The 21,134-nt window shown below is 33.4% G+C and overlaps 4 protein-coding genes, 1 long non-coding RNA gene and 1 other non-coding gene across 6 annotated transcripts; 3 read left to right on the forward strand and 3 right to left on the reverse strand.

The window, feature by feature from the left end:
* Positions 1-4,590: 4,590 nt before the first annotated feature.
* On the forward strand, positions 4,591-6,817 carry LOC106437202 (phospho-2-dehydro-3-deoxyheptonate aldolase 1, chloroplastic-like). The gene is made up of 5 exons (XM_013878117.3): positions 4,591-5,236; positions 5,316-5,593; positions 5,668-5,944; positions 6,060-6,305; positions 6,396-6,817. Exons 1-5 carry the CDS (start codon positions 4,733-4,735, stop codon positions 6,645-6,647), a joined length of 1,557 nt encoding a protein of 518 aa, XP_013733571.1. The 5' UTR covers positions 4,591-4,732; the 3' UTR covers positions 6,648-6,817.
* A 127-nt stretch (positions 6,818-6,944) lies between these two features.
* Positions 6,945-7,018, forward strand: TRNAI-AAU. Its single transcript has one exon. It is a non-coding gene; the product is annotated as a tRNA-Ile (tRNA).
* A 378-nt stretch (positions 7,019-7,396) lies between these two features.
* LOC106437201 (ras-related protein RABA4b) lies at positions 7,397-8,607 on the forward strand. Its single transcript, XM_013878116.3, has 2 exons — positions 7,397-7,744; positions 7,949-8,607. Exons 1-2 carry the CDS (start codon positions 7,512-7,514, stop codon positions 8,385-8,387), a joined length of 672 nt encoding a protein of 223 aa, XP_013733570.1. The 5' UTR covers positions 7,397-7,511; the 3' UTR covers positions 8,388-8,607.
* Positions 8,608-9,049: 442 nt separating this feature from the next.
* On the reverse strand, positions 9,050-10,092 carry LOC125608045. Its single transcript, XR_007339066.1, has 2 exons — positions 9,949-10,092; positions 9,050-9,867 (listed from the first exon to the last, which is right to left on the reverse strand). It is a non-coding gene; the product is annotated as an uncharacterized LOC125608045 (long non-coding RNA).
* A 2,571-nt stretch (positions 10,093-12,663) lies between these two features.
* Positions 12,664-16,078, reverse strand: LOC111215813 (RNA cytosine-C(5)-methyltransferase NSUN2). Its single transcript, XM_022719941.2, has 15 exons — positions 15,824-16,078; positions 15,664-15,752; positions 15,509-15,575; positions 15,329-15,444; positions 15,178-15,244; positions 15,053-15,101; positions 14,894-14,979; positions 14,583-14,812; positions 14,459-14,514; positions 14,304-14,389; positions 14,144-14,236; positions 13,800-14,067; positions 13,330-13,730; positions 13,015-13,249; positions 12,664-12,941 (listed from the first exon to the last, which is right to left on the reverse strand). Exons 1-15 carry the CDS (start codon positions 15,977-15,979, stop codon positions 12,802-12,804), a joined length of 2,139 nt encoding a protein of 712 aa, XP_022575662.2. The 5' UTR covers positions 15,980-16,078; the 3' UTR covers positions 12,664-12,801.
* Positions 16,079-16,512: 434 nt separating this feature from the next.
* LOC111215815 (serine/threonine-protein kinase SRK2F) lies at positions 16,513-19,323 on the reverse strand. Its single transcript, XM_022719946.2, has 9 exons — positions 19,055-19,323; positions 18,833-18,907; positions 18,166-18,267; positions 18,027-18,080; positions 17,839-17,931; positions 17,655-17,747; positions 17,445-17,549; positions 17,239-17,337; positions 16,513-17,012 (listed from the first exon to the last, which is right to left on the reverse strand). The coding sequence occupies exons 1-9, from the start codon at positions 19,172-19,174 to the stop codon at positions 16,710-16,712; spliced, it is 1,044 nt and encodes a 347-aa protein (XP_022575667.1). The 5' UTR covers positions 19,175-19,323; the 3' UTR covers positions 16,513-16,709.
* Between the last annotated feature and the right edge of the window lie 1,811 nt (positions 19,324-21,134).

The following is a 21,134-nucleotide window of genomic DNA, read 5'->3' on the forward strand; positions in this document are numbered from 1 at the left end:
AAATTTTTCTCTCTCTTTTCAGTTTTTTTTTCTATCTAAAAATTTAAGATAAAAAAATTCTTAAATAGTAACTGGAAATAATTATTTAATGATAACTAGAGATAATTAATTGATAGTAATTTTGTTTTCTGTTTTTTTTAATCCTAAACAAAAGATAATAATTCTATGTATTATGTAACTAGGTGTCTTGCCCGCATATGCGGGCTTAATCGTTTTACAAATATTTATTAGTTTATTTTTTATTAATTAAAAATCAGCATAATAACTTATTATTTATGTTTTCAAAAAAAGTAAATCAAACATATATATATATATATGACAAAAATCTAATTAAATATATATGTTTAATTAAAATTTATTAAAGATAACATTGACTTTAACCACTGAATTTATTATAATTGTTTTATATTTTTTAAAAAAATTTATAATTGAAAAATATGTTTTAAGATAACAACAAAATATATAAGAATTTCTTATTTTTTAAAAAGTTAATTTTATTTATAAAAATTAGTTTTTGATAATTAATTATAAATTTATTAAAGATAACACTGACTTTAACCACTGAATTTATATAATTGTTTTATATTTTATTTTTAAATATATAGTTGATAAATATGTTTTAAGCTAACAACACAATATATAAGAATTATCTTATTTTTTAAATAGTTAATTTTATTAATAAAAATTGAAAACAATTAAATCAAACATATATATATATGACAAAAATCTAATTAAATATATATATTTAATTAAAATTTATTAAAGATAACATTGACTTTAACCACTGAATTTATTATAATTGTTTTATATTTATTTTTAAATTTTATAATTGAGAAATATGTTTTAAGATAACAAAATAATATATAAGAATTTTCTTATTTTTAAAAAAATTAATTTTATTAATAAAAATTAGTTTTTGGTAATTAATTATAAATTTATTAAAGATAACATTGACTTTAACCACTGAATTTATTATAGTTGCTATATATTTTATTTTTAAAATTTATAGTGGAAAAATATGTTTTAAGATAACAACACAATATATAAGAATTATCTTATTTTTAAAAAGTTAATTTTATTAATAAAAATTCGTTTTTGATAATTAATTATATATAAAATTCATTAAGGGTATTATAGATATTAACCGCTCTAACTTTCAACGTGAGAGCTCGATTCCAAAAATTTACTTCGCAATTTTAAATTTTATAATTGAGAAATATGTTTTAAGATAACAAAATAATATATAAGAATTTTCTTATTTTTTAAAAAATTAATTTTATTAATAAAAATTAGTTTTTGGTAATTAATTATAAATTTATTAAAGATAACATTGACTTTAACCACTGAATTTATTATAATTGCTTTATATTTTATTTTTAAATTTTATAGTGGAAAAATATGTTTTAAGATAACAACACAATATATAAGAATTATCTTATTTTTAAAAAGTTAATTTTATTAATAAAAATTCGTTTTTGATAATTAATTATATATAAAATTCATTAAGGGTATTATAGATATTAACCGCTCTAACTTTCAACGTGAGAGCTCGATTCCAAAAATTTACTTTGCAAATAATAGTATAGATAGTAATTTTTCTTTTCTAAAATTCTGAACAAATTTTTTTTTGAAATAATTTATTTGAAGTAATTTTTAAAAGAAATATTAAATTTCCATTTTTAATCCAATTGAAAAAGAAAACTCTACAAAAATAGTAATTAAAATAAATCTTAAATAAAATAAAATATAAAATACTAAAATATTAAATATTAAGCCGTCGACATTTATATGACTATACATTTCGGTTTGAATAAAAAATGTTGGTGTTGCAAGATGTGCCAAATTTTCAAAAATAGTGTGTGTGGTCCATGGATCCATATCTTGTAAAGGATTCGGCGGTGTTAGGTGATGACTACAACATATACTCTTGTACAGATATCATATGCAACTTGCTTAGTGGTGGTGGATTTGGTTGGTGAAGGGCTATTCATGTCATTAACCACACATTCTTCTCTTCCTTTATATTTGTCAAGTGTTTTATTATTTTTGTCATTACCTAACAAGGGGATATTATAAATGTCCTAAATTTAATAATTAACAAACTTATTGAAATATATTTTCATTCGTAAAGTATAAAAGTATATACTCCATTTTGGTTCTAAAACTCACATTCTTCAACAAAAAAATTAGGTAAAATTTTTAAAATTTACATGTAAAACGTGTATTTAATCCCTTATATATTAATTGAGGAACATTTGAAAAATGTAACCTCAATTTTGTATTAATTAAAAGAGGTCCCAATGCATAGGTGGCACTCAATTAGGTAGTCAATTACATTCAATTGAAAAATAAGTAGGTCCACATTCGATTTTTATATGTTGTTAGATACATAAGTTGGTCAAACTATATGATATAATGATATGATATGATATTTTCTTTCCTTAAAGAAAACCTACGGAATTACCATAAATGACTAATATATATATGACAATTAATGAGTTTAATAATAAAGATTTGATAACAATGTATATCTCCTCCATCATTTTTTGTTTAATTTTATATTATTAAAATAAATTAAACAATCAAATTAGCTATAAAAATAAAATTTAGATTTTTTCGTATATGTTATATTTTGAATTTTTAAAAACGACAATAAATGACTAAAACTATTAAAATTATTATGTTAAAAATTAATGATCAATGGTTTAACATTTTTATTATAAGAAGATACACATGATTTTAAAACCATATGAGTAAAAAATATCATTTAATAATAAAATAAATATATATATATATATTAAACACTATATACCATAAGATTACATAAATATTTTAATATTAAAACTTTCAATGAATTTTCAAGAAAATTTATAAATTATAAACGTATTAAAAATTTCAGATTGAAAATTTTGTTATCGATGATTTAAATATTTTGTTATAAAACGATATGAACGATCATAGAACCGTATGATTATAAATTCTTATTTAATAAATAATTATATAAAATATACTATTCCTAGAAAAATAGGTTGGTCCATCTTAACTTATATTACACTTTTTATTAAACTAACTATCGAATTGATAAATAACGTACCAAAAAATGTTTTGCACTTTCCTTAAATAAAAGCTACAAAATTACCTAATATGATTAACGTATATGTGAAAATTAATTATAATGAATAATAAATATTTGATAACAATTTTTGTATCTTAGTTCTTATTATTAAAATATATTTAAAAATCACATTAAATATATAATAAAAACATTTATAATTTTTTTTATATGTTATATTTTGAATTTTTCAAAACGTCTATAAATTATTAGAAATTTGAAGATCCCCACTCTGAAAATTTTGTGATCAATAGATTATTTGTTTTGTCATAATAAGTTATAAATGATCATAAAATTGTATTAAGATGAATATTTATTTAATATTATAAGAAGATACACATTATTTTAAAACCATATGAGTAAAAAATATCATTTAATAATAAAACATATATATTTATATATATATACAGATTATAATATATACCATAAGATTACATAAATATTTTAATATTAAAACTTTCAATGAATTTTCAAAAACATTTATAAATTATAAACTTATTAAAGATTTCACATTGAAAATTTTGTTATCGATGATTTAAATATTCAGTTATAAAATGATATGAATGATCATAGAACTGTATGATTATAAATTCTCATTTAATAAATGACTATATAAAATATACTATTCTTAGAAAAATAGGTTGGTCCATCTTGACTTACATTATATTTTTTATTAAACTAACTATCGAATTGATAAATAATCTACCAAAATTTTTTTTGTACTTTCCTTAATTAGAAGCTACGAAATTACCTAATATGATTAACGTATATATGAAAATTAATTATTATGAATAATAAATATTTGATAACAATTTTGGTATCTTAGTTTTTTTTTTAATTTTATATTATTGAAAGATATTAAAAAATCACATTAAATATATAATAAAAACATTTATATTTTTTCTTATATGTTATATTTGAATTTTTCAAAACGTCTATATATTATTAGAAATTTGAATATTCCCACTCTGAAAATTTTGTGATCAATAGATTATTTTTTTGTTATAATAAGTTACAAATGATCATAAAATATAACGTATATGAATTTTTATTTAATGAATATTCAAACTAAATAATATATATATATAAACACTAATGATTTAAAGCAACAAGATTGGCTGATCAATTTAGTCGTCCAGTTGAAATCTTTCAAAAGTATGTGAAAAACTAAAGTCCAAGTAAATATGGATTTAGAATAGTAGTTATATTTTACTAACCAAATACCGAAAAAAACCGAACCGAACCGAAACCAATCCGATATCCGGATTAATCCAAATGAAGCCAAACTATTGTTTCATTTTCCAAAATATAATAAAAATATTAACTTAATCCCGCGCAAGGCGCGGGTCTTATCCTAGTGGTTGTGTAAAGCTGATGGAAAAATATCTCAGCTGCACTAATAGTTACGTAAATACCCCTCGACGGCTTCGCATCTCACATTTTATATATTTTAGATTTATTACAGATTTGTCTGCAAAACTTTGAAAAGTCTTCAAACCAACCCCTTTCCGTACCCATCTCACTATAAATACCTCTCTCCTTCCACATTTCTTCTCTCTCCTCTCATCAACAGCCTCCATTGTCATTCTCTCTCTCTCTCTAAAAACAGAGAGAAATCAAATGGCTCTTTCCAACGCCGCCTCCTCCTCTCTCTCCACCAGATCTCTCTACACGGGTCTCTCTCACCGCCACAGTCACAGCAACCGTCAATCCTCCATCCCTTTCCACCGCTCCGTCAGCCTCGTCACGGCCCTCCACGCGGCGGATCCGTCCCGAAACGCCGCCGTTTCAGTCAAGGAATCCGTTTCTTGTGCATTGGAATGGACGCCGGAGAGCTGGAAGCTGAAGAAGGCTCTGCAGCTTCCTGATTACCCCGACGCCGGCGAGCTCGACTCCGTCCTCAAAACCATCGAAGCCTTTCCTCCGATCGTTTTCGCCGGAGAAGCCAGAAACTTGGAAGAGAGATTGGCCGATGCCGCCGTCGGCAAAGCTTTCCTCCTCCAGGGAGGAGATTGCGCAGAGAGCTTCAAGGAGTTCAATGCGACCAACATCAGAGACACCTTCAGGGTTCTCCTTCAGATGAGCATTGTCCTCACCTTCGGAGGTCAAGTCCCTGTCATAAAGGTTAGATCTTTCTCTCTGTTTCTATACTAAAGGTGAGGTTTTGATTCGTAAAGGTGAGATTTTTATTGGTGTGGTTTAGGTTGGGAGAATGGCTGGTCAATTTGCGAAGCCTAGATCTGACCCCTTCGAGGAGAAGGACGGTGTGAAGCTGCCTAGCTACAAGGGAGACAACATCAACGGCGACACTTTTGATGAGAAGTCGAGGATTCCTGATCCCAACAGGATGATTCGTGCTTACACGCAGTCTGCAGCTACTTTGAATCTTCTCAGAGCCTTTGCCACTGGAGGTTACGCTGCTATTCAGAGAGTTACGCAGTGGAACCTTGATTTCGTTGAGGAAAGCGAGCAAGCTGACAGGTAGTAGTTGAAACAAAGAAGAACAGAGTTTCCTCTGTTTCAGACTTTGAATGGTTATCTTGTTGTTTGTGTAGGTACCAGGAGCTGGCGAACAGGGTTGATGAGGCATTGGGGTTCATGTCTGCGTGCGGACTTACCACTGATCATCCACTCATGACCACAACTGATTTCTACACGTCTCATGAGTGTTTGCTTCTGCCTTATGAACAGTCTTTAACAAGGTTGGACTCAACTTCTGGTTTGTACTATGATTGTTCTGCACACATGGTGTGGTGTGGAGAGCGTACTAGACAGCTGGATGGTGCTCATGTTGAGTTCCTCAGGGGGATTGCTAATCCTCTTGGCATTAAGGTACTTTTAAAGGATTAGCATTAAGGTACTCTTGACATGGAGTTTATGCTTTGTCTTGTGGCCTCTTACAATTGATTTGGATTATGAGTGAAATTATATTGACTATTTGATGCAGGTGAGCAACAAAATGGATCCCAATGAGCTTGTAAAGCTTGTGGAGATCCTGAATCCTAACAACAAACCTGGAAGAATCACTGTGATTGTGAGAATGGGTGCTGAGAACATGAGGGTTAAGCTTCCTCACCTGATCAGAGCAGTGCGCAGGTCAGGCCAGATTGTGACATGGGTCTGCGATCCAATGCATGGAAACACCATCAAAGCACCTTGCGGTCTCAAAACAAGAGCCTTTGACTCTATCCTGGTACACACTTGATAAGCCAAACCTTCCATCAGCATAACATATATATACTTAGTTTTTGCATATAGTTATAGTTGTTTTTTTTTTAAACAGGCTGAAGTGAGAGCCTTCCTTGATGTGCACGAGCAAGAAGGAAGCCACGCGGGAGGTATCCATCTAGAGATGACAGGACAGAACGTGACAGAGTGCATTGGAGGGTCCCGCACTGTGACATACGATGACTTAAGCTCACGCTACCACACGCACTGTGACCCGAGGCTCAATGCTTCTCAGTCTCTTGAACTGGCCTTCATTGTTGCTGAACGGCTGAGGAAGAGAAGAACCGCTACTCAGCGTCTATCTTAAGTTGCCAGTCTTCTTTTCTCTCTTTTGTTTTTCTGAGTTTGGTGTCTTTATGACCTGCCTCTTTAGGAGGAGTAAACCTTTGCTTGAACCCTGTTACGTTTTGCTGTGTCCCAGACAATCTCACGTCTTTGTTTTTTCAATTTAATGTTAAAACTGTATGAATGCTACTACTGTAAACTCCTCCTTGTTACATATACAGTATCTACAAACTTGGAACTCGTTCTAACAACAATCATCTTTATGCCTATTATAGACAAAACAATCCAAAGGAGTGTGACTAACCTCGTTACTCAACAAGGCCCATTAGCTCAGTTTGTTAGAGCGTCGTGCTAATAACGCGAAGGTCGCAGGTTCGAAACCTGCATGGGCCATTTTATTTATTTCTTTTAGTAGTTAACTGTTGAATGGTACAAGTTACTGTGTTTAAAACGTTAAGATCAACTTCACAATGGCCCATTTAGCTTCAGGTGGTGCGAAACCTGCATGGGCCATTAGCTATTTTTCACAAAGATACGAAAAAAAAAAACAATCCGGCGCCGACGCATTCGGGACCCACCACTAATCATTAATTATCGTGTCCCGCTCACTTTAATCCAAATCTCATCTCCTGTATAGCTCTCCACTCTGTTCCACTGCTCCTCACTACTTAATACGTACATCCTCAACCTTTGTTTCTCGATTTCAACCGCATCCCACGTGTCACAATCGTAGCTCTTCTCACTCTCACTCACCAAAGACTCTCGCACAGTAGATCATAGTAGACAACAATTAAAACTCAAATCAATCAACCACCAACTAGTTTAACAGCTAGAGAGAGAGTGAGAAAACAAACTTCGAAATAATTCGCCGCCAACGACAAAGACAATGGCCGGAGGAGGCGGATACGGCGGCGCATCGGGAAAAGTCGATTACGTCTTCAAAGTCGTTCTGATCGGCGATTCAGCAGTCGGGAAATCGCAGCTGCTCGCTCGATTCGCTAGAGACGAGTTCAGCTTAGACTCCAAGGCCACAATCGGCGTCGAGTTCCAGACTCGTACCCTCACCATTGAAGAGAAGAGCGTCAAGGCTCAGATCTGGGATACCGCCGGCCAAGAAAGGTACACACTGCTTTCTTTAGATCTCGCTTGGATCTGGAAGCGACTAGGGTTTGACTAGAGCTCATGTGTTTAGATTAGTCATTGTGTATGTTAGCAAGTGGTGTAGGTTAGCAGTTAGTTGTAGTGTAAGTTAGCTGACAACACTCTGTATATAAGCTGGAAACATAGTTGTACAGTAAGATTAATGCGTTTGATTTGGAGCAGATACAGAGCGGTTACGAGCGCTTATTACAGAGGAGCGGTTGGTGCGATGCTTGTTTACGATATTACCAAACGTGAGACCTTTGACCACATCCCTCGTTGGCTTGAGGAGCTCAGAGCGCATGCTGATAAGAACATTGTGATCATCCTCATTGGTAACAAGTCTGATCTCGAGGATCAGAGAGCGATTCCCACCGAAGACGCCAAAGAGTTTGCTGAGAAGGAAGGTCTTTTCTTCCTCGAGACGTCTGCTCTGAACGCGACCAATGTGGAGAACTCATTCAACACTCTGATGACGGAGATCTTCAACACGGTTAACAAGAAGAGTCTCTCGTCTGCTGAGTCAAATAACCCTGGTTCTTTGGCTGGTAAGAAGATTGTTATCCCAGGTCCAGGACAGGAGGTTCCCGCTAAGACCAGCACGTGCTGTAGTTCTGCTTGATCTGTGTCTTTTACAAAAGCAAAATTCATTTGTCCGGTTTCCCCCTTTGAACTATGGTTTGATAGAGAATGCTTACTTACTTTCATTTGTATATTCTTTTGGAATCTGGCTTGTGTTGCTTGGTTCATTAAACAATGGTGCAATTAGTCACCGATAGAGAGAGTGTATTGGAGAACAAATAGCTTTTGAATTTGAAATGTTAAACATCATTTTTCACATATGTCACTGATCAGCTTCAAGCTGTCTTTGATTGAAATACATAGAAACTAAGAGTCTTGTGTTGTTTATCTTAATGATGTAAAAAGCTTTAAGCTGTCTCCCACCTTTTCTTTATGTAAGTCTCTGGATAAGTTGGTCGCAGTCCACTGTTGTGACCATAACGGTTAAGATGGCTTTGCCTTTCCAGCATCCAATGGCTATTGTTGATGAAGACTAGAAGAAAGACAAAAGTATCTTAATATTAACCCATATACTTCTGAGATTTGGTATTTGACCAAAGAGAAATGTGGTGCTTACAAACATCTTGAGGCCAACAGATGCGACCTTAATCTTCTGCCCAACCGCAAGGTGAAGCTCAAGAACATCCTTAACCAATCTTGAAACATAGTAAATCCTCTTCACGTTGCCTTTGTTGCTGAAGAACTAGGATGTACGCAGATCAATCATTTTAACAAGTACTCTTATTAAAAATCTATTGAACAAACTCCACAAGTATTGTTGTTACAAGATCACACACATACGTGTATCTCGTCTGATCAATTTCTAACTACCCTTGAGACTCAAGCCAACACACACGTTGCTTGATCTCTACGTAACAACCCAAGAACCCCTTCTTGATCTTGAAGGCTAGACTCTTCTTCTCTTTTGTGGAAGACCTAACCTTCACTTCATGTCTCATGTCCCTTTTATACTTCTTGCCACCTTCGACTCTCGAATATTGACTTTCCTTAAATCACGTCGCCATATATTGTCTTGATATAGAAATCTCAACAACTTCAGCTGCTCGTGTCGCTGTTCCTAGTCACGATATGACGGTTGAGAGGAAAAGACTCATCGTTGATGCCGTAGATTCTCTTGATCCCGTTGATCACTGTTTCATCTCTCAAGAAAACAACAGGGTCAAGGCCTTTCCACTTCCCTTTTTGCACTGGTGGCACTTCTTTGATGGTGCTTTCCTTCTCAAGCGCCAAGCCAATATCTGAAGCTGCTTCTTCTACAACTATTTCCTCTGTATTCTCTTCAGGTTGACTAACCACAGTATCAGAGACTTTTCTGCATGAGTAAACACTTATGTTGCTTATAATTACTGTTTTTCTTTGCTTCAAAGAACACATAGACACATTACGTTTACCTTTCATTTCTTAAGACCTGGTCTTCGGATAAGTTCAAGAAGCTTATCTGAGACATCTACAAGCTCAACAGAGAGCATCCACATCTCCTCAGAATCTGGATTTATACTGATTTATACAACACCAGGAACCTGCAATCCAACAAAAAAGATACCAGCAATGGACCGTAAAAAAGAAGAAGAAGTATTGACGTATCAAAATGTTTTTTTCACCTTTCGAATTCTTCGCTTCAAGTCTCTCTCTATCACAAGTAGCCACCATGAAGCACTTATGCTGTATACAAACAAGAACAAAGTATATCAATGAAAACATAGAAAAGACTAATGACCTCTCTAACGATCCAATGGAACCTAATTAACCTCTCTAACAATCATTCAAATAGACAGGACGCTCGCTAGTTTCTAATTGTTTCCACACTATGAATATACTACACTTGTCGCCTCAAAACGTGACGGATGTTCCTTATCTCTCTCTCCAGTCCAAACATCAGAGGCGTTTGTGAATTCAAAAAAAAAAGGCTTACATTCGATTCATGATGGCATTGCTGCTGTCCTCAACGCCAGTGTTTCAGCTTCTCCTTCAACTGGAAACACAGGAAAGAGAGCCAGTGGTCAAAGAATATTTACAAAGTGTGAAGTTGGGTTTAATTAGTTGAAATATCTATGGAAACCTGAATACTTAAACAGCTTCTCGAGTCCATGTCTTTGCATATGTTAGCAACGAAGAGGGATGGTGGTATCATTATCTTGTCTTGCGGTTGTTACACCACACATCTTACCATTGATCTGCAGTCCCAATGACCAAGAGATTCCATCAATATATACAATTTAAAAGCCTACACAAACTCTGCATCAAATACTAAACTGTAGACGATTACCATTGGGTAACTGTAACAGCTTGCACAACGCACACACACAAAAGCATGGTGCTCTTCTTCCACATCCATCAGCTCTCACTCTCAAGCTCCTCCTGACCATCTCCAATCTCGCCGGCAAACTCACAAGATCCTTCCTCATCACATGATTGCACGGAAACAAACAAATATATGCACATCATCATCACATGAGATTGCAAACAAGCAAAATAAAAAAAAAAAACATTGAAAACAAGAGGGGAAAATTGTATATTTGCCAAGGATTGATAGGAATAACAAAGCGATCTCATAAGTGTAAAAGTCAAATAGAACCTAACTTCTCTAACGATCATTCAAATAGACAGGATGCTAGTTCCTAATTGTTTCTACATTATGAATATACACATAAGCTTCTTCCTTTTCAATCTAAGAAAATATAGAATATTGCCAAGAACTGATAGGAATAACAAAATGATCTCATAAGTGGTAAGTCAAATGGAACCTAACCTCTCTAACAATCAATTAAATGACAGGACGCTAGTTTCTAATTGTTTCCACATTATGAAGATACACATAAGCTTCTTCCATTTTCAATCTAAGCAAATATAGAATATTGCCAAGAACTGATAGAAATAACAAAATGATCTCATAAGTGTTTCCACATTATGAAGATACACATAAGCTTCTTCCATTTTCAATCTAAGCAAATATATAATATATGCCAAGAACTGATAGAAATAACAAAGTGATCTCATAAGTGTAAATTCAAATGGAACCTAACCTCTCTAACAATCATTCAAATAGACAGGATGTTAGTTTCTAATTGTTTTCACATTATGAATACATAAAGCTTCTTCCATTTTCAATCAAAGTAAATATAGAATATTTGCCAAGAACTGATAGAAATAACAAAGTGATCTCATAAGTGTAAAAGTCAAATGGAACATAAGCTCTAACTATCAATCAAATGATGGGACGCTAGTTTCTAATTGTTTCCACACTATGAATATACACATAAGCTTCTTCCTTTCTCAATCCAAGTAAATATAGAATCTCCCCAAAAAAAAAAAGATTTGAAAAAAACAGAAACGAAATTAGGTACCTTGAGCAATGGGGATTCTCATCTTTTCTTCCACCATCTGTTATCTCTTGAATCTTCTTGGCAAACTTCTTCCTCTTTCACCTTAACTCTTTGCTGCAGAGAAACAAAACACCAACCAAACAGTCAGGACTCACTCAATTTCTACAAATAATCCGTAAATTTTTCAATATTTTTGATCAGAGAAACTCATACCTCTCAGTTCTGAATTTCAATGAAGTGATCTTAACCTGCTTCTTCTTTGATTTTCTGCTTCCTTCCCACTCTCAAATCACTGAAACACCATCAGATCAAACAAGTCAGAAGACTATAAAACTAACAGATAATGAGTCACCAACGAGCTAACCTAGTATTGTTGCTGGCTGGCTGGTGTCCCCAGGACCGAAGCATTGGGGTCAAAGACCAATTCATTTGGATTGTAATGGAGTGTAGTGTAGACTGTGTAGTTTAGATCGAATGAAGAAGAATATATATATATAGGTCGGGGAAAATAATGTTACCGTTACGTTACGGCTAGTCATTAATCTAGAGTCTTTTGGTTGCCTTTTCTTAAATTATTTAGTTACGTTTCGACATTAATCTAGAGTCTTTTGGTTGCCTTTTTAAATTATTTGATAATCTTTTCCCTTGGATGATAAATGCAATTTAAGAGAATGCCACAACACATTAATTTTTTTAAGCAAGTAGTTTACTCGATACAGTGAATCCTTTAATACTAGCCCTCGGATCAAAACTTTTGCTTGATAGAATATGCTTATATTTCTAGGGATACTCTAATTATATTTTAAATTCTGAAAAATGCATTATTTTTTTCATTTTTCTTAAACTACACTTTCTTGCATGTCATAAGACATTTTGATTGCAATGTGAAACAAACAGTCTTCAGTTATGTTAGTTTTCAACTTCAAGCCGTCTCCATTGATATTACAGCTACAAATGCAAGTCTTTGTCCTAACAAGCAACTTTTTTGTAATAAAGCAAAACTCATTCATTAAACTGATAGTAAGAAAGACGCAATATAATAACAATAGCTTTTGATTTGAAATACATGAATGATACTAACAGTCTTGAGTTTATCTTAATGATGTTTAAGCTTTAAGCTGTCTCCATATATCAGCAAGCAAGTTTCTGGATAAGTTCGTCGCAGTCCACTGTCGTCACCATAACGGTTAAGCTGGCTTTGCCTTTCCAGCATCCAATGGCTATTGTTGATGAACTCACTTTGACTGCTTCAGACCCGTCCTTCTGAGTACCTGTAACAACCAAGAACCCGTTAAAAACATATCCAACATGACTATCTTCTTAACTTAACAATGAAACACACACCATCAACAAGAACAACAACGCAGTATCCCTCGGCTACTTCTGCTGCTTTCCGGCCAAACTGTGGATGGACAAAATCAATGAACTTGATGGATTTGTATTGCAGGAGATTCTTGAAATCCACCATTGTTGCGTAAAGTAACTGCTTGGTCATGTAGGGAAGGATCACAGGCAATCCCTCTGAAGTTATCCGGAATGAGCAACAGCCAGCTTCACATTCTCTCGCAGATTGTTTCTCCTGCGTTTTTGACCAGTTAAAAACTTAGCAAGACCCATACTTCTTAGATTTGGTATATAAAATAAAAATGTGGTGCTTACAAACATCTTGAGGCCAACAGATGCGACCTTAATCTTCTCCCCAGTTGCAAGATTAAGCTCAAGAACATCCTTAACCGATCTTGAAACATAGTAAATCCTCTTCACGTTGCCTTTGGTGCTCGTGTCGCTGTTTCTAGTCACGAGATGGCCGTTGAGAGGAAAAGACTCATCGTTGATGCCGTAGAATCTCTTGATCCCGTTGATCACTGTTTCATCTCTCAAGAAAACAACAGGGTCAAGGCCTTTCCACTTCCCTTTCACTGGTGGTGGCACTTCTTTGATGGTGCTTTCCTTCTCAAGCTTCAAGCCATTGTCTGAAGCTTCTTCTTCTCCTACAACTATCTCCTCTTTATTCTCAGATGAGTTTCTGCCTCTGGTATACCTTCTCTTCTCCTGAAAATCTGCAAGAAAATTAATATTAAAGAATCAATTAGAGAGGTAAAGCACTTTCAAAAGATCTTAAAACTCACCTGGTAGAGATGAAACTTTGTGAAGCACTGCGATAAAGAACCCCCCAGTGTTCTGATCATGAGGCACTATCCTCACACAACGTTCAAGAGGAAGATCACAGACTTCCTCAGCTGATTCATCAGAAGCTATTTCTCCAGAGCTGCTTCCACCACCTGTTGTTGAGTCTTTATCGCTTTTACCAGAAGGGAACATGCTTCTTAGAACTCCGTCTCTCTGCACTTTTGGAACATCTTTGTAAGATCTATACCAGCCACCTCTATCATGCACCTGAATCCCCCCACATATACAAGCATGAGCAAACACTTACGTTGCTTATAATTATACACATAGACATTTCGTTTACCTTCCACTTCTTAAGACCTGGTCTACGGATAAGTTCAGGAAGCTTATCTGAGACATCTACAAGCTCAACAGAGCTTCCACATCTCCTCAGAATCTGAACAATATAATCAATCAGCATCCAGAAGAATCAGGCTTATGGAGAAAGAAGGTAATGAATTTACTTCAGCAACAACAGCTTCATCTTCAATTGGGTTCATTGAGCAGGTTGAGTATACCATTCTCCCACCAACTTTTAGCAGAGACAAACCTGAAAGCCAGAGAGTGTATATATAAATCAAAACATAAGATTCTGCAAGTCAGGTCATCTTAAGCTTACCTCTCATGGCAATCACAACTTGTAGGCTATGAAGTCCATTCCCTGATCCAGAGTTCCTATGCAGAAATAAATAAATATTAAGCAAAATCAAAGCAAGTGGAATAAAAAATGTAGATTTGGAGACCATCTTCGCCATATGTCTGGAGCCTTGCGCAGAGTTCCATCACCACTACAGGGTACATCGCATAAGACACGATCAAAGAGAAGCTGACCAATGGACAAGGCTCTCTTAGAGTTGCAGTTTGGGAAGTGTTGACCTTCATTGTTAGTAACTATCAAGTTGGTCGTACACGTTCTCTTAGTTTGGTGAATAAGAAGGTTAGATCTTTTGTAATCAACATCATTCGCCACCACCTGATTCAACCGAAAACAATTAGGAAAAAAAGTAAGAAAATTATCTATCAAACAACCAAAAATGAGTATTAATTTACAAACCATTCCATTAGGTAGAGATCCTGGTTCTGCTGATTCGTGAATTATCTCAAGAAGCTGAAATGTCTTGGAGCCAGGTGCAGCACACACTGTTCAAACAAGTGAATCAGTTTAAGCCCATATCTGTCTCAAGTAATGTCTAATTGATGAAAAATCACTCACTGTCGAGGACAAAATGATCTGGATGCACATCAAGGAAGAGAGGAGGCACCTGCGTGATTGTATTGATGAGTCATGCAATTAAAAAAAAGAGTGTTACAACACTAGTAGAGCATTAATGAGCATACCATGCTAACAGCTTCTTGCCTGGTCATGTTCCCAACTTCAGTTTCCAACTTCAAAAACTCATGAAACCTGAATCATGAACTTAACACAACGAGTAAGCATTATGAAAATGAAGATTTTGCTATTGAAGCCAACATGGATTAAAACAAAAACCTTTCAAGAGTCTGGTTTTTTCTAATCTCCTTGCGAGAGAAATTAGAATGCCAAGCAAGACTCTTAGGGTACCAAGGCAATGGCTTGATCGCCTCCACTTCACCACTCTCCACAGCCTTAACCAAAATAGCATTTCAAGAAATTAAAAAAAAAAAAACAAATAGTTTATAGATTTATTACCTCAGCCTGAAGAGACTTCACGAAGTCATTCTCCAACATGGACAAAATCTCATCGCAAAACTGACCACTAAGAAGGAGCAAATGTTTAGTCAAAATCACAAAACCTTTATTAATAATAATAATAATATTTCAAAAAAGGGTTTGACTTTGGTTACTTGGAGTTGACTCTGAAGGCAGCAGGCAACGGCTTACGAAGAATCTCAATGAACGAATCCCACTCCTCTGCTCTCACTATCCTTTGCTCCTACACACACACAACAAGACATCTGAGTCCATGTAATGTACTTTGATTAGAGATCCATTGATTCTTTGTACCTTGTAATACTCCTCGAAGTCCAGATTCGACCAGGTTCGATTTTGGATGGTGGAATCGAAGGGAGCATCGGGTTTGAGAGGTTTTGGAGCGGTTTCTCTGCTGTCTTCTGATTGGTTTCGATGTGAACGGCCTCTGTGTCGTCTTCCTCTTCCCATGGTTGTTGACTCCGTCGCCGAGTTTCTGTGTAGCCGGCGGCGTCCACAGAGATGGGTTTAGGGTTTAATTGATTCTCCTTTTATTTTTATTTAAAAAAACAGTTTAATGGTTAAACACTTAACAGTTAACAGTTTTTTTTTTTGTCGGCTGACACTTGACAGTTAAACACACTCGCAATATTTAGGCGCGCATGGTTTGTTTGTATTAAATCTATTTTCTTTATTTTTATTTACCTAACAAAAATCTATTTTTTTTAGTTGATGTTTTTTTTTTTTTTTTGAACTGGCTTTCTAATTGATGTTCCAATAAAAAAAAAAGTTAATTACTTGAATCTAGCTTAGCCACCATATATATTCACATGACGGATATGTAAATTAATTTCGGAATTATCAGAATACTCAATTACACTTAATTTTGGAATTATCAGAATACTCAATTACACATACTGTGGTTTCTAGATTCTAATTAGAAATTAATGGGATGGATCATATATTAAAATTAAAAAAATGTAAATAAATAAGCAAAAATTAAATGACTCACAAATCTTATACTACTTTATTTGACTTTATTAGTGGTTAAACTTTTTTAAAAATTTGAAACGTACTAGTGGTTAATTATTTCCACTTATAAGTATACGAATACATGCAACACCAAATCCTCGGATACTCTCAAGCTACACACATAAAATACATGCATTCACGTACATACACATGCAATATGGATATGAATTCATAGAGCACATACGAAATCACCATTCTTCTCCTCATCATCGTCATCGACCTCGTCATAAATATCAGCATCATCAATATCATCAAGATCAATAAGGCTTCCATCTATTAAGCTTAATCCACCATTGTCATTCTTACCATTCACATCCTTTCTCGCTTCTTCTATTATCTTCACTATTTCTTCAACACTCTGCCCACAGTTCTCTTCTTCTTCTTCATCTTCCACTATGTTCTTATCTGAGATAACCGGCCCTGGATTCTTCAAGAACCAGGAGTGTTCTTCGATTTCCGGTACAGTTATTCTCTATCGTGGATTCAAATTAGAAACCCGGTATTAGCATAGTTTTAAAGGTATCTAAAATCCAAATAACTGTAGATATATTAATTAAGATTCATTTCGGTTTTTAATTGAACTTTCATTATGATTTAGTTTATATTGGTTTGGTTTATCTATGTATATAAAAAAAAAAAATTAACCAAACTAAACCGGTATGTCTTACATTATCGGTTTAGGTTTTCATTCATATTACCTTGTCAGGGTCAGCAACGAAGATACGAGATAAGAGATGCTTGCATTCGGAGGAAATCCTGACGTAGTCCGGTATGGTGTAATGTACACTTAATATCCTCTGTAAAGTATACATTATTAGTTAATTATTCTTAAATTTATGCAAGACAATATCTTTAAAGTTAACTAGTGGAATGAAACGTTCGGTTATAATAATTTTAGAAGTACCTGAATTGTTTTTCTAATGTTTCTTGGATCGTCTGGATCTTCAAAGGGATAAGCACCAACTAACATTACATATAATGTTACCCCACACGACCATACATCTGCAATCTATATATTAAAAGTAACATTATATAATGATTTAATGATTTTAATATAAACAAGTTGATGTTATTAATTTATTCAAATATTAGTTGGTAAATGATTGCTACGTACCTTCCCGTTATATTCTTTTCGGGACAGGACCTCCGGAGCAACATAAGCCGGAGTTCCCACGGTGGATTTTGGCTGAGAGTGTAGAACTGATGACTGCATGCAATTATAAAATATTTATATATTGTCAATTATACCTTCTGATGTTCTGATCAGTGAAGATGAGCTAAATTATGTGTAACAATACCTTCGAATATCCGAAGTCGCATATTTTAAGCTGCGACGAGGGGCTCCCATCTAAAAGTGTATTCTCGAGCTTAAGGTCTCTGTGACATATTTGCTGCAAGTAAAAATTTGTTACATAACACTTCAATTATACTATATGAAGATGTAATTTTATAAAGTTCATATAACAATAAATGTGGTAATACGTACCATAGCGTGACAATAGCTAACTCCCGAGATAAGTTGTTTGAAATAGTACCTTGCCTAAATAATAAACAAAGACTAATCAATATAATTAGCCACAAGATCACTATTGGATTATGGACGTTAGTGATAAATTAAGTAATACTTCGTCTTCGCTGAATCTACCGGCACTGCAAATTCTTTCAAAAAGTTCACCGCCTGCTGCATACTCCATTACTATGGCAAGATGTGTTGGTGTTACAAAAACCTGCAAAATAAACAAAATACAACACATTTATTTTATTCTATTTTGATTTCTTCAAGCTCAAAGCCGACCTACAGATTGCTTCTATTATTATATAATCTTGAATTTTTAATATAAGAATTTTCAACGCCATGACTAATTATACATACGCTGGCATATGAAACTGAATGCTGGACTGTTGGAGAATAAGACATATTTATTATTATTTTTTTTTTTGTAACATGGACATATTTATTTATTTTTAAAGAAATTTAATACAAAATTTCTCTAAGAAGAAGAGGTCTAAAGTCCAACCATATGGAATGATACACATAATTTACATGACCAGCTAGCTATCTATGATTTTATTTTAACGCTGGATTGAAATCCAGATGATGTTAATAACCATATTCTAGAACACTAATTAAATCACCCAACATATCTACAAATCTTACTAAGTAGATGAAACCACCAATGAACTATTAAGTCTATTATCATCGACATATTTGGCTCAAGTTATTTTGTTTTCTGGTTTATGAGTTCTCTGGACAACGCTGGATTATAGACCAGACCAGACTATGAACAATACCTCTTTGAATCTGATTATATTGGGGTGCTTCAAGTCTCTATGATTTATGATCTCTCTCTGTACATGTTCATCAATCTGTACAAAAGCAACCCCTTAATCCATTTACTGATCAAATAAACTAAGAAAACTATTCATGAAAAAAGATCGATTCATTCACGCATAAATCTTGTGTAACCAAAAAAAAAAAGAAACGAGTACTTTAGGGAAAGGAAACACAAATACCTTAAGGCCTCTTTCGATGTACTTAACGGCGTAAAACTTTCCGTTGGCTTTCTCTCTGACGAGCTTTGCAACTCCAAAGTTGCCGGAGCCAAGATCTCTCAGTATGTCGTACCTTTCCATCGATGATGATCGAATCAAAGAACAGGGAAACTAGACTATTTATGGGGTCTCTGTCCACAACTTGTTGGTTTGGTTACTCTCTTTTTTATTCCTTCGAGGTTATTAAAGTGAAGATAGAAGAGAATACGGCTTCTGTTTTGGTTCAGTTACATATAGGTAGCATATTTATTTATATACACATCAACTCGTAAGCACCGATACATACAGTCAGCACCAACGCAGACGTGCTTTTCTCGTCATAGGCCCCTGTGAGTTTTGGGCCGTCCAATTTTGTCGAACAATAGGCCCATTTGACACGTGCTTCTCTTCAAGAACATGAGCAATAGACACGGGGACAAGGTGGTGACTCGCAAGCCGTTCAGTTCAGGTCTCTTTTCATGGCTATTAAAGTGTTCGTACGTTCTTCTGAAAATTGATTATACTCTTTATTTGTCAACAAAGAATACGCGTTTTAAGAAAATTAATTATTAGAAACATTTAAATATCTTCCGGGGCTTGAGAAGTTGACACCTATCACCTAATTGAGTGATTGCGATTATCCATTTTTAGTATATACTAGATTTTTTAACCGCGCTACGCGCGGATAAGATATTATATATATTTCTCATTTCTAAAAAATAATGTATAATATTATATTATATTATTTAAAAAATAGAAAATAAGACTACATAACATAAATATATTTTTTATATTTTCTTTGTAGAAATCATTATGTTGTTTGATTGTTGTACTTAATTCACATATTTGCATAGATATTTGTGATAGATGAATAACTATATTTTTATTATCAGTAAATAATATATATTTATTATATAATATAAGAAAAATGAAATTATTTAATTTTTAACAAACTTGTCTCATGTTGGGGACTCGGTTATAGACATATCATATTCGAATGAAACATTTTTACACTTATCAATCTTCTTAACAATAAGAAACAAATCTGAATATCAAAACAATATCTCATACGATCTCTTTGTGGAATAACTGCTCTGAAGAAATTGAATTTATGCATCAAAAAGGACTGGAAATGGATGTGCATATGTGTTATCTAAGTCAGCTTTACAAAAAACTATTTATAGTTCATATATCATTTATGTCCATCCTATTTTTTTGTCCATCATTTCTTAAACATCTTGAAATAAGTAATGCTAATTAATAATAAACTTTTTGCTCACAAAATAAAAATCAAATTTGTCTAATTATCGCTTAATTTGTCTAACTGATATATGCATTTCTCAATTCTAAAAAATAATGTATAATATTGTATTACATTATTTAAAAATATATAAAATATGACTACATAACATAAATATATTTTTTAAATTTTCTTTGTGGAAATCATTATGTTGTTTGATTGTTGTACTTGATTCACATATTTGCATAGATATTTGTGATAGATGAATAACTATATTTTTATTATCAGTAAATAATATATATTGATTATATAATATAAGAAAAATAAAATTATTTACTTTTTAAACAGACTTGTCTCATGTTGGAGACTTGGTTATAGACATATCATATACGAAGGAGACATTTTTACAGTTATCAATCTTCTTAACATTGAAAAAACAAATCTACATATCAAAACAATATCTCATACGATCTATTTGTGGAATAACTACTCTGAAGAAATTGAATTTAAGCATCAAAAAGAACTGAAAATGGATGTGCAGATATGTTATCTAAGTCTGCTTCACAAAGTACTATTCATAGTTCATATATCACTAATGTCCATCCTATTTTTTTGTCCACCATTTCTTAAACATCTTGAAATAACTGATGCTAATTAATAATAAACTTTTTGCTGGAAAAAAAATCAAATTTGTCTAATTATCGCTTAAATATTTTATTAATATGGTCTAAGAAGCTTTTAAGTGATATCATAGTTTAATTTATTAGTTTTTTTGTTAATTTTTAGAGGTTTTTGTATTTAAGATTTTTTTCCATATTAAGC

The sequence above is a fragment of the Brassica napus genome, chromosome A1 (assembly GCF_020379485.1).
Source record: "Brassica napus cultivar Da-Ae chromosome A1, Da-Ae, whole genome shotgun sequence".
Taxonomy (NCBI): Eukaryota; Viridiplantae; Streptophyta; class Magnoliopsida; order Brassicales; family Brassicaceae; genus Brassica; species Brassica napus.